At 51.4% G+C, this 13,091-nt stretch overlaps 1 protein-coding gene across 1 annotated transcript; it reads left to right on the forward strand.

The window, feature by feature from the left end:
- The first annotated feature begins 7 nt into the window (after positions 1 to 7).
- recql4 (RecQ helicase-like 4) lies at positions 8 to 12,974 on the forward strand. Its single transcript, XM_048994067.1, is given in 27 exon segments — positions 8 to 375; positions 730 to 763; positions 890 to 984; positions 1,174 to 1,320; positions 1,673 to 2,787; positions 2,870 to 2,969; positions 3,588 to 3,629; positions 3,631 to 3,739; positions 4,065 to 4,187; positions 5,589 to 5,738; positions 6,158 to 6,250; positions 6,468 to 6,604; positions 7,323 to 7,406; positions 7,833 to 7,883; positions 7,885 to 8,022; positions 8,604 to 8,786; positions 8,871 to 9,069; positions 9,230 to 9,454; positions 9,457 to 9,506; positions 9,721 to 9,858; positions 9,985 to 10,330; positions 10,412 to 10,541; positions 10,848 to 11,014; positions 11,805 to 11,991; positions 12,072 to 12,246; positions 12,348 to 12,456; positions 12,595 to 12,974. Coding segments are annotated over 27 exon segments (4,533 nt in total). The 5' UTR covers positions 8 to 291; the 3' UTR covers positions 12,717 to 12,974.
- Positions 12,975 to 13,091: the final 117 nt, after the last annotated feature.

Consider the following 13,091-nt stretch of genomic DNA (forward strand, 5'->3'; position numbering starts at 1 on the left):
TCGTAGTTCGCTATCGGCGCGCGCTAAAATTTTAAAGGACGTATGCTTCCTATTGTAGGTAAAGTGAAAAGTATGGCATATCAGTTGGTCATTTTACTACTTATCACTATATTTAAATCTGAACTGTATATTTTAATTCTACACCAGCCAAACTACCGGCATTTTCTTAAAAATTCTGTCGCCTCCGTATAATTCAGTGTGTGCTGTACATACCGGATGGTTTTGCTTTTTGCACTGGCCGCATTGCTGTGTCAGTAGTTTGTACTGTTTGCGACTGTAATTCCGGAGAAAATGGACAGGTACAACGATGTCAAAGTGCTGCTGAAAAGCTGGGAGCAGTCGTTCCTCCGTGAAAACCAAAGGAAACCGAACAAGGTGAGGGGCTCGTACGGCATAATGGGACCCTGGTACCACCGTGACAGAGCTGCTCATGTCCTGTCTACTTTACGGTAACACCGGGACCTTATGCACCTTTTAGAAGCGGTTATGTGCTGCATAATAATAATACGTAATGGTTGGCATCCATAGACGCACTCTGTACTTCAGCAATCCTTAAGTGTTATTCTATTATTATGTGTATCGTTGTTTATTTGAGCTACCGGATGTCTAGATTTACTTCGGGATCAATAAAGCATCCATCAATCCATCCATCTATCTATGAATCCAATTGAATCTAATCATCTACGTTGGTTATTTGCATCTTTTCTCAATGGGTGTTCTTTCTGGCAGGATGACATAGACAGTGCTCCAGATGAGACAAAAAGTAAGTAAATTTGTGTGTGTGTGTGTATATGTATGTTAATTGTTTGAGAATCTTGGTCTTTCACCATCTTTCTTTATCGGTGGTTCCATGGCATTAGATTAGTGACACTTAAAGCTTTGATTGCAGAACTCTACAAAGAGTACAAAAGGCTCAAAGAGGAGAGAGAGGCTGCTGGACATGACCCCTCTCTGGGCAGAATGCAGGATCAGGCCCCTGAGAAGGTGACTGACAGGGAGCAGCCAGTTCTTGGCACTGCAGCACTGTAGATGACCCAGTGCTGTTATATTCTGTGCCTGTGCAAGTCTAGCCTTGAGACTGACAGGCATTTAAAGGCGTATTGAACGTTGTATTGAACAGCTTGGGTAATTTGAGTAAACTCCTTTTCTTTTGATCGGAATCTTTCTTTGCAGGGTTCTGGCTCTTGGGGTTCTCATCTGAACCGTAAGAACAAGCCAGTAGATCCGCCGAAACTGACCTCTAAGGACCGGGAGTCTCTCCAGACCTCTGCCCAATACTTCGGGATGAAACTGAAGGCCAATTTGGGGGATTCCATAAAGGTCCGTTGCGAAAATGTGTTTTTCCTGTCAATATATGGGTAAACCATCTGGTTATTGGTATTTTCACATTTTGTCCCTTGGGGAAAATGACCTCAGTAGGCAGGCAGGGTTGTAGTTAGACAACCTTTTCACAGTCTTGTCTGTTAGCTAACTTTCTAGTTTTTTTCCCAGCTTATGTCAGCTCCTGCTGCGTACTGTCTGGTGTGAGATGTACGGCTCTCCTCGGGGACATTTAACTACTATAAAACACCTCCAGTGTCTTGTGTTTTGTTTTGTTTTTAAGAATTAGCAGCCCTTGGGATTGTAAAAAAAAATTAAACTTCAGCCATTGGGACATGATTTGAATTTACAGGAGAGAAGCGTCTCCTTGAAGAAGTCCTTCACTCCACGGAGAGAGCCCGTGAAGTCATGGAAAGACGGCCCTCTCCCAAGTGCTGCCGCAGACGCCGGTGCCCCCCCCCTCGAGCCACCAGTTCCCCTTCCAAACCCCCGGGCTCCGAGCCCCGTGGCTGATGAGGCGCCGTTTGAAACGGTACCAGCCTTCGCGCTATCCGACGACTGCCAGCCTAAGGCGGGCACACCAAACACGCTGGCAGAGCGGGCGCAGCGGCTGCGACGCTCCATCACAGAGCGGCTGTCTTCCGTGGACAGTGGCTGGCTGAAGCGATGTCAGGTGTTCGATGAAGTGGCGGATGAGGAGAAGCCAGCTACGGGTAATCTGTGTTCCGCGCCAAGGGTGGGGATGACGGTGTCAGACGGCGCCAGCGAAAACACGCCGACCGCCAGCCCCCAGGTCGCCCCGGTGCCACGGGATGACTCGACTCCCCCACAAGAGCCCGTGTCCAGGACTGTGCGAGAGCCACTGCCTCACGGGGACAAGTTGCAGGTCGGTCACGTAATGTCTCCAGCAGGAAAGGCGCAATGCGAGGCCAGCTCGTGCGGTTACCCATTAAAGGCCAGAGTCAGGGGGGGCGATGGGGAAAGCAGACGGGGCCCTGGAGGCGAGGCATGCAGAGGCCAGAACATCACTCCTGTCAGTGGTGCTAAAGAATCCCGTTTGAGGGCCAGAAATACTGGGGCAGGAGAAGTCACTACGGGCGATTCGTCCCAAGGAAGAGGGTCAGAGGTGAGGTCAGAGAAGGAGGAGGTGAAGACGACGAGGAGGAGGAAGAGGCAGAGGGAGCCTGAAGGTGAAGGAGACAAGCAAGAGGGTGTTGGGGAGGCAGAGGGTACTGATATAAAAAGGAGGCGCACCCGGAAGGGGTCTGCAGAGGGTTCGGGTACGCCCCGTGCTAAGCGGAAAAAGGCCAAGGTAACGGAGGATGAAAATGGTGACCAGGATGATCCTGCCGGACAAGAAAAGGTCAAGGAGAAGCTTAGGATGCCCCAGGAGAACCTGCTGGGGGAAGTGGATGAGGAGGACCTCCGCAGAGCTTCATCTCAGCCGAAGAGGCCCGTGAACACACGGTACAATTCGGGTGCAAACGACCATGGCTATGAGGTCGTGTTATGATGGGGCAATCTGACTGTTTTTTTTTTTTTTTAAAAGGACCAAGAAAAATGCAGACGGCAACTTTGTGAAAATTAACCTGAAGAAAAAGTCTCACGTGAAAGGCTTCGCTCTGAGGGGGGCCGCCCTGCGCAAGCAGGTCAGTCGATGTTTATGACCTCAGGGGGGAGGCTGATGCACTGTATGTGAGATGAGTCGCTTTGGTTTTTAAACGTGCACATGAATGCATGCATGAAGACTGGGGAGAGTGAAACGCACAGTTTATCTGTAATTAACTTAGATTTTAATTATTTGTTGCTAGTTTTGTATTACTCTCTTGTTGATATTTGTGGCATTGAATTGGTTTTTTCTACTATCAGCAGTGTTTATGTCACTTGTCTGTATTTGTACATAGAAACCATGAAATTTTATAGCTAGATACTTTAGTGAGCAGTTTGATTTTGGGGGGGGGGGGGGGCGGTGCAGTGGCACAGTGAGTAGCACTGTTGCAGGTTTGAATTCCTGTTCTGCTGCGTATGTGTCTAAAAACTGCCTTTAGTGGATGACTGTGTGTGCCCTGAGATCCTGTACACAGCGTACCGCAGCCATGTGCCCTTCGTCACCCACGATAAGCTCTACGCCCCTTCAACAAATCTGACCAGCGTTACTGGCTGGAATTTTGGTTTTTTGTCCTTAACCACTCTGCCCCCTGGTGTAGCGGAGTGAGATTTAACCTGCCCCTGCAGATTTTTGCTTATAGAATGTGCTTCTGTCCCAGATGTACATGCAGAAATTCCAGCTGAAGGGGGAGCACTTCGGAGGGGGGGGTGGGCAGAGGACGCGGACGATTTACTGGGTTCAGGCGCCAAGGGGACAGCTGCTTCCGGTGTGGAGGAATCGGTCACTGGGCCCAGGACTGCCGCGGGCGAGGTGAGGCCACTCCCGGCAGACCCAGGCCAGCATGTGTGGCCCGGACCCAGCGCCGGGACGGAGCGTCACGCGATACCATGAGCCCGAGCCATGCTAATTGCTCTTGACCCTCGTTCACTGTAACTGGAGCCACACTGGTTCGCTGAAAGGGGGCTGTTCATTTAGTCACGGTGATGTGAATTGTGTGTGTGTGTGTGGGGGGCTGACTCTTTGCGTGCTATTCCACAGAGGCACTTACCATTTGTCAGCTTGCGTTAATCAGTGCAGCCAAACGCCCGAGGCCAGAGTCATGCACTGCCTTACTGCTGGAGCTCTGCTTCCACAGCTCCGGCCCCCCACGCCGGGTGTCGAGGCCTCCAGGAGGTGCCCGACGCGGAGGAGCCCTTCGAGCTCCCCACCCTGGAGGAGGTAGCGAGGGCCACTGGCACCCTGCGCTGCGAACTGCCTGGTTAGTGAACGCCGGGCCACACGCCGCGCACCCGCTTTCCACGCGGCATGAGAGGGTTTCCTGATGTCTGAGGCCTTGTGCAGTGAACTCCTTTTTGTTTACCCGCAACCCTGTTTTATGCCACAAGGGGGCGCTGCCCTGGATAACCCCAGTTCAGGTTATTTTATGTGGACAGGATTCCAGTCCATTGCAGGGAATGCACACGCACCATGACCAGTTAGGAGATACCGACTCACCTTGTGGTTCCACTGACTTCATTTTCCACCATTTGACATTTATCTTCACAGACTGTCCCTGATCAGCAACCTATGTTACTTAAGACGACTCGCTCTTACGGCAGAAGTTTTTTTAATTAAAAGAAAGTAAAAATAAATTTCAGATGGCCGTATGCCTGGCAGCGCTGTGTTACCCAGTGTGCGCTACGCGCCATATGGTGGTTGCTGCGGGAAAGTACTGTACTGTATGGCAGTGTGAGCATCCAAGCCTCACACACGTCTCCCAGTTTCATTCCTCGCTTCTAAAAATCAGTGTGATTATCCTAATCTGACATGCGTCCATTTCAACGTACAATATGTCTATTGGAATGGATGTCTGTACTTATTTAATACTGGGTGCTTCTTGGTTCTGCCTAAATCCATCATAGTCTTATTGTCATCTAAAATTTCTGTCTTCAGCTGGCCTCTTTAGGCATTAGTATAGAGCCTGCTTTATGCTGGAGCAGTTAAAGCAGTTCATAATGGACCAGGCCATTCCGGTTTGTGTGTAAGACGTCTGGATCAGAGATGTCTGGGGCCGACCTTTGGTCGGCCGTGATTTATGGTATATCACGTACGGCGCCGATTTCCAGCGCTTTCTTGGACATGCATAATTGTCCGCCTGCCAAGAATTACATGAGACAATAAGTGCGTCTGCTGATTAATATCACAGATCCGAGTGTGTTTTTCGGGATTGGTGTGCTTCGCTTCGAGAGGCATCAGGTGACAGCCCGTGAGACCAATAGCGCTGGAAAATAAGATGAGAACGCCAGCAAGGGCCCCGGGCACCGACGCTGCAGAGAGCCGCGTTTGCAGAACGTAGAGCCGCGTACAGTTTCCACGAGACGTCAGCACAAATGACAGGCACAGGCCTGATTAGCATACGCTAAAACCGCATCTACCCGACCGGCTCATTAGCTGCTCTGGACCACGTTGGATTTCAATGTTTTTTTTGTTTTTTTGCTACCCACAAATGCCTAGAGGGTCTTAAAGAGGAAGCGATGCTTCACATGACCTTGAGAAGATCACCACGCACACTAATGTGACACAGACCGCATTTTATTTAGAACCGGTTACGTGAAGAACCGTCTGTTTCCATGCTAGTCTGCTAACCAGAATTTCATGTCTTCCCCCAACACCCCCCCAGCCACCCATGGATGCAAAGCGGAGAGTGAGGATGTGAGCGACAATGGGGGGGAGGTTCTGCTGAACGTCATGCGGCCCGACTACGAGAGGCCTCCACCTCCACCTCCAATGGAGCCATTCTACGACCTGGGAGAAGACGGCAAAGTTAGAGGTGAATGCGTTTCCAAGCACCCCAGCTGAAATTCTCTGGCGATTCCCTCCTCCCCCGACACCCAGGGACGCGCAGCGAGTGTGCGGACAGACGCGCCCTTCCAGCTGACACTTCCCCTGTCCCACAACTGCCACGTTAGGCGCTTAACAGAAACGCCGGAGGACGTGGCTCGGGCTCTCAGTGTGTTTCCTTTGATGCGACGGCCCACTCGCTTTCGAACACATAATTTACAGAAGAGATTCGTGTAATCGGTCTCTATCATCCTCGTCGCCCAGGAGACGGCACTAAAGTCTGCGCCTCCGAAAAATATAATCGGCTTTGGCTAATGCAGCGTCTCTCTCCCGCCGGCGTGGGAGCAATACGGGCTCTCTCGTCTCGACGACGTGGCACACTGCTGATTCCCACTCTCTGCATCACAGCTGCCACCGCCGAGGTACACGAAGCCCTCGCCGACTTCGGCTACAAGTCCTTCAGGCCTGGACAGGAAGAGGCCGTTATGAGAATCCTCTCAGGTGGGGGCCCGTCGAAATCCGGCAGCGTCGAGTGAATGCGCTCCGGCAGGAAGGAACATAGCTTGTTACATAGCTTGAGGGTTCTGTGAAGGAGTATAATTAGTGCCCTGTAAGTACTTGCGAGACTCATTAAAGACAGATATTTCTAAGTGAGTTCTGATAGGAGTTGCTGGCCTGGGGGACTCGTGGTGATTCTGTGTGTTTCGTGCTTATTTAGGTCTGTCCACACTGGTCGTCCTCTCCACCGGAATGGGCAAGTCCCTCTGCTATCAGCTCCCGGCTTATCTGTACGCCAAAAGGTCAAAGAGCATCGCGCTGGTCGTGTCCCCCTTGGTGTCGCTGATGGACGATCAGGTATCCACGGCTGTCATTTTGCGACCTTTCCTCCACCGGTAGATCCCATAGCGTCAGTAATCCTTCACCCTGTGGATCGACTTTCCAGCTCGGCGGACAGTCTGTATGACGTCGAGGGCTGTGCGGATGTTTCTGCTGGACCGCGGTCTTCCCTGCTGTGACATTTCAGCGGCTGTGATTTAACTCTCCCCTTTTCCGACATTCACACTCACAGGATGGAATAAGACCCCCCCCAGCACAAAGCTTGCCCCGTCTGCTGTGCCTCTCCCAGGTTTACTAGGATGAATAACACCTAATACGGGATACCAGCCTATTCCCCGGTGGTGAATGGTGCGGAAACCTCATATTACATGAGGGCTTGACCCTCTCCAACTGACTTCGAGTCGGCTGTCCCCATACATTCTCGCCACAGCACGGCACTTTGTGTTCCACCGGCAAACCGCAGCTACAGCCTCGTTAGGGAAATGCAGCTTCTTTTTCCATGCAGGGGGGGCCCAGGTCGGGACACGGGGCTGCCGTCTCTGAGTCGCGGATCAGCATAATCTCGGCTTTCTCGTTAAGGCTTCTCGTGGATGTTTGTGTTAGTTTTAGGTGACGCGTACATTTTGGATAGTTAAGTGGATCCATTTAGCATAAACTGAAAGGAAGTACAGTTGGTTTAAGGAAAAACTTGATTATTCTTGTAATGCCTCGTGTGCTTTTTCCATGCCCTTCTCAGTTGTCCGGACTCCCTCCGAAGCTGAAGGCAGCTTGTATCCATTCTAACATGTCCCGGAAGCAGAGAGAGGCTGCAGTAGAGAAGGTTAGGATTTCTCCTCTTGCTCTGTTTATATTAGCATGGTTTGGCCCTGGTGCTGAGGCATGTGAAACATGGGCTGGTTCCACGCATATTAAGCACTTTAATCATCTCTCCCTGTTTCTCAAAGCCCCTGTCCTTAACATTTTGCTTTTTAGAGACTGACTTGCTGCATGTTCTCTGGTATATATCCCGTATATATGCAGTATTGTATCTGTATGCCAGGGGTGGTGAATCTGATCCATGGACAGCCGGTGCGTGTTTTTGGGATGACCTCTCATTTTATTTTTACCTCCTGGCTTCTTATTGCTGATTGAGAGGTCATCCCAAAAACCTGAACCGGCTCTCCGTGGATCAGGTTCGCCACCCCTGCTCTATGCTGCGAGGTCCGTTACTTTTACGCTAATGATGAGGCCTTTGCTGTTGGGTCAGGTGAAGGCCGGCCAGGTGCACGTCCTGCTGCTGTCCCCCGAGGCTCTGGTGGGGCGGGGGACACTCGGGGTCTGGCTGTCTGCCCCCAGCCAGCCAACTCCCCCCGGTGGCGTTCGCCTGCATCGACGAGGCTCACTGTGTGTCCGAGTGGTCTCACAACTTCCGACCCTGTTACCTGAGGCTGTGCAAGGTATGAACGCCACTCTGGGCTGGATCATTCCGGTTGAAACCGACCGCATAACCTGATTGATTGGAGGATTAGATCTGATTGGAGCAGCTCTTAGTCATGGTCTGCTCAGGCGCTTGTACTATAATATACTGTTAATGCATAATTATCATACTGTGGCGTACTTTCAAAAAATACTGGAATCGCAGTGTCTTATGTACTGTTACCTGTAAGCTTTGTGTTTTATTTGAATACACAGAGGTTTTTTGACCTTAAACAATTGGTTTATTTCCTTTCAGTGTCCCCAAATGCACCAGGCTTAAGGACCCCCCTACCACTAATATATGATAATAAGTCACTAAGGACTTGGGGGGGCCTTACATTTCTTTCTCGGGGGTGATCACCCATGATTATTTTTTCACCGTGATGTATAACCTGGTTAAAAATACTTGCATGTTGTCAATTTACATGATATCTCTGCAAACTCCCTATAAATGCACTACAGACCCCAGGCATTCATGGTAAGACCCGGCTGATGTACCCTAGCGTAACGCATGGGTTCTGACTGAGTCCGGCTTCTCTGCCCCCCTGATGGCCATGTGCAGGTTCTCAGGGAACGCCTGGGCGTGCACTGCCTGCTGGGCCTGACAGCCACCGCCACCCTGTCCACGGCCCTGGACGTCGCCCATCACCTGGAGATCGCCGACCAGGAGGGCATCGCCGTGCGCTCGGCCGCCGTCCCTGACAACCTGCAGCTCTCCATCTCCATGGACCGAGACAAGGACCAGGTGCTTGCCGCGTGGGCCAGCTCCTCATTTGTCAGTCGTCGGTGTATCCGGCTGTGACACGGCCCCTCTTCCCCCTTCGACCAGGCCCTGGTGTCCCTATTAAAGGGAGAACGTTTTGGCTCCCTGGAGTCCATCATCGTCTACTGCACCCGCCGAGAGGAGACCACCCGCATTGCTGCACTGCTGCGGACCTGCCTGCAGGGGGTGATGCTGAGGGAGTCCTCCAAGATAGTCAGGGAGGGGGCAGAAGAAAACCCAGTGGAGAAGAGGAAAAGGGTTCTGGGTACGTCTTTATCCTGTAGTATGGGCCATACCGTATGAGTATGAGTAGCCATGAAAACCAACGTTTATAAACTGTGATTCTAGTTAAATGGAAGGTTGCGAAAATCGTGACGGTTGATTGGTGGGTGGGTGACGGGATGGAATCTGTCCCCCTTTCCCAGCTGCAAAGAAGATCCGGAAGCCCCTGAAGTGGATCGCCGAGTCGTACCACGCCGGCATGTCGGCCTCTGAGCGCCGCCGGGTGCAGAACAACTTCATGTGCGGAGAGCTGCGGGTGGTGGTGGCCACCGTAGCCTTCGGCATGGGGCTGGACAAGTCCGACGTCCGCGGCATCGTGCACTACAACATGCCCAAGAGCTTCGAGAGCTACGTGCAGGAGATCGGGCGGCGGGTCGCGACGGGGCCCCGGCACACTGCCACCTGTTCCTGGACCCGGAGGTGAGATTCCGGGAGAGCATCCAGGCCACCGGGTCTCGTGCTGCCCCCTGCCTAATAACACTCTCCGAACGCTGAGGTCCAGAAGAATTCTTTCCTACTGAATTATGGTCTATGCCACCAGTGGGGAAATTAAGGAAATGGAAATGGAACGGAATATTCCTTGGAGTGCTGTGAAGTCGGCAGAGGTTGTGGTTACTGATCTTTCCCCTTGCAGGGCGGAGACCTGCACGAGCTGAGGAGGCACATTTATGCCGATACTGTGGACTACTTCACGGTCAAGAGGCTGGTGCAGAAGGTCTTTCCAGCTTGCAAATGCCAGCAGATCCACCAGAAGCAGCAAGACATAGTGAGGGTAATCCCCCCCCCCCCCCCACACCTGCAGAATTCTCTCTTAAATACCCCGCTTATTGTTTTTAATCCAGAAGACATAAAATGTGGTCCACTGGCTTTCAGGAGAAGTTCTCTTGATGGTTTCTAGGCCACGGAGGTGGATGATATGGAGATGCTGGAGCTGATGGAGACCTGCGATGAGCTGGAGTGGCAGGTCGCAGTCACAGATGAGAAGATGGAGCCGGAACACCAATCAGTAGTGCCGGACGGCCAACAGGAAGAGGTCAAAGGTCATGAGGAGGAGATGGACAAAATCGAACCAACGGAAGCCACGGTTCAGTCCCTAGAAGGGGAGCAGAGCAAGGAGGAGAACCTGGAGGCATGGCGGGTGAATGGCCGGACGGAGAAAGCAGCTACGGCCCGTGTGTGCCACACCCACGAGAGGGCCATACCCATCCAGGAGACCGTGGAGGCTCTGGATGTCACAGAAGAGGGTGAGTGTCCAATCAAAAGGGACGCCGTTCCTCTCGATATCAGTTGGGGAGCACGCAGGCCGACTGACTGTCTTTCCTCAGGTCTCGAGACGCTGCTGTGTTACCTGGAGCTGCATCCCCAGCAATGGGTGGAGCTCCTGCACCCCACCCTGTCCACATGCCACCTGATGTGCTACGGAGGGCCCCAGCAGCTCCGCAAGCTCACCAAAATGTACGTAGGAGCGATCTGGCGCGCCGCCTCCCGCCATTAAGCAGAGCCAGCCAGGTGCCGGTGAGGGGGAATTCACACATCGAGGCCTAGGAGAGAGTTTGGCACTGGGGGGGGGGGGGGGACTATTTGCACAGAACTATTTGTTAGCGAGGCCCTGAAAGAAGTCAGATTAAATATTGCGGGTTAAATGCCCCTTCCAGATTCTATGTAGATCTTCTTTTTGTAAATAGCACTGTGTGTGTGTGTGTGTGTGTGTGTGTGTGTGTGTGTGTGTGTGTGTGTGTGTGTCCCTTTTCTCCGCACCAGCTGCCCGCCTGTGGCCGTGGTCCTGGCGCGCCGGCGGCTGACAGGAGAGAGGGTGGAGGCCTGTAACTCGCTGCAGTTTGATGTGGTGGAGCTGGCGGACACTATGGGCTGGCAGCTGCCGCTGGTGAAGCGAGGCCTCCGGCAGCTGCAGTGGGGCTCGGACGGAGGTGGGAGGGTCCTCTTTTTCAACTGTGTCGCACTTACTCACCCTCCCCCCTACGCTTTTATTCTCTTTCCCGCAGAACCGGGGGAGCCGCCCAGAAAGTAGTGACGGACAATCATGAAAAACTTACCTACAGATAATTTAATGCAAACCTATAAAACTTTACGTCCCCCTTCTTCAGATGGCCAAAAAAGTCGCCATTTGAATTTATATCAGCAAATACTTGGATCATTATTATAGCTCAGCAACGTTATGTAGCTATAAAGTAAAATCAGCTGAGTACCTGAATCTCCTGAATGGCCAGGTTACACCTCCATCCATCATCAGTGGGTTTTCCTTCCCTGTTGGAATGGGCACGTTCCAGGACAAGGATGCCAAGATTCATGGGGTTCGAATTGTCAAAGAGTGGTTCAGGGAACATGATGAATCATTACCACGTATGACTTGGTCACCACACAGTTGTGACCTTAACCTCATTGAAGGTCTTTGGGATGTGATAAAGGAGGCTTTATGGAGGTTCAACTCACTTGTCAATACAGGATTTCAGTGAGAAATTTAATGCAAATCTGGATGAAAATAAGGGGTGAGATGTTGCATAAGCTTGTGGAAAGGATGTCATAACAAATGTACACCATAATCAAAGCTAAAGGTGGTACAACGAAAAATTCAAATGGCCAAGCAATGTATTTGTGCAGTTTGTTCCTGCATGTGTGTTAAATCAGTTCAGTAGGTAATGCTGAACATTGCAATTAATGTATATCTCTATAACTGCCAACCCCTCCAAACCGTTGCAGGGTCTTATGGCACCAGCAGGAGTGGCGTCCTGGTGGAGTTCTCTAGCCTCTCCTTCTACTTCCGCTCCTATGGTGACCTGACCGCCGATGAGATGGACTGCGTCTGTGAGTTCCTGCACCGGCGTGTGCTGACCCAGGAGAGGACCCAGCTGTACCAGCTGAAAGCCTGCTTCAGGGCCTTCCGAAGGTGGGGAGGCCTGCTGAGCAGGGTGCCGGTCCGTTTGTGTGACGGCGTGCATGTGTAATGTATCTGGTGTGCCTGCTCAGTGTCGCCCACCGGAGCTGCGGCCCTTGTACAGACGAGTGGAATGAGGAGAGGAGTCTGAAGCTAAAGGCTTTGCTGAAGGACTATTTCGACAAAAAAATGGACCCCGACCTGATTAGGAAGTTGGAGGAGGCTGAAGAGGAGGATGATGATGATGATGAGCTGAATAAATGCAAGGTGAGTGGGCAGACTGGGATCTCAGGCCTGCTCATTACCGTCCAGGATTAATTCTGTCTCTGGCTCGCAGTGTGATATGATCCATGAGCCTTTATCTCCAGATGAGTGACTGGGAAGATCAGATTCGCGCCGATATCCGAGGCTTCCTCGCCAGCCGCAGTGACGAGAAGTTCTCCGGGAGAGCCGTGGCCAGAATTTTTCACGGCATCGGTGCGTTCTTTTATTCTTTGATTAAAAGTAATGTCTATAAACTCTTGTCACACCATCCAAACTGGGCCAACGGGAAGGGAAGAAGGCAGTGTTACTATCTGACTTGGTACCTTTGCTCGGCCCCTGCTTCTTTTCCAGGGAGCCCCTGTTTCCCAGCTCAGACCTTCGGCAGGGACCGACGTTACTGGAGGAAATACATTCGCTTTGATTTCAACGAAATTATCCGTCTCGCAACCCAAGAGATCATCTGCACCAAGTGAACATCATCAGGCAAAGACTGACCATGCAGACGGTTCTCTTTGTGATTCTCTTTTGTACGATTTGAGGAAGCACTGACACATTTACAGTACAGGAACTTATTTTCTGCTAGCAAATATCATGAATGTGATTTTGGTTTTTATTTGTGTTTTTATATACAAATTGTGTTGTATACAAATGTCTGCTGTGAGTTAATGTAATGTAATGTGTCTTTGACAGTTAAAGGTGTTTTATTTAATAAAACAAGTGTTTATCCTGTACTCCACATTTTTACCCATTCCTGAGTCTGAAGGACTACATTGTTTCGTTGAGTCGGATTAGATTAAGCCCGCAGACCGGAATGTTGACGGACTTTGCGCCCCCACCCAAGTCTCCCT

This window comes from Brienomyrus brachyistius, chromosome 23, assembly GCF_023856365.1.
Source record: "Brienomyrus brachyistius isolate T26 chromosome 23, BBRACH_0.4, whole genome shotgun sequence".
NCBI classification, from domain to species: Eukaryota; Metazoa; Chordata; class Actinopteri; order Osteoglossiformes; family Mormyridae; genus Brienomyrus; species Brienomyrus brachyistius.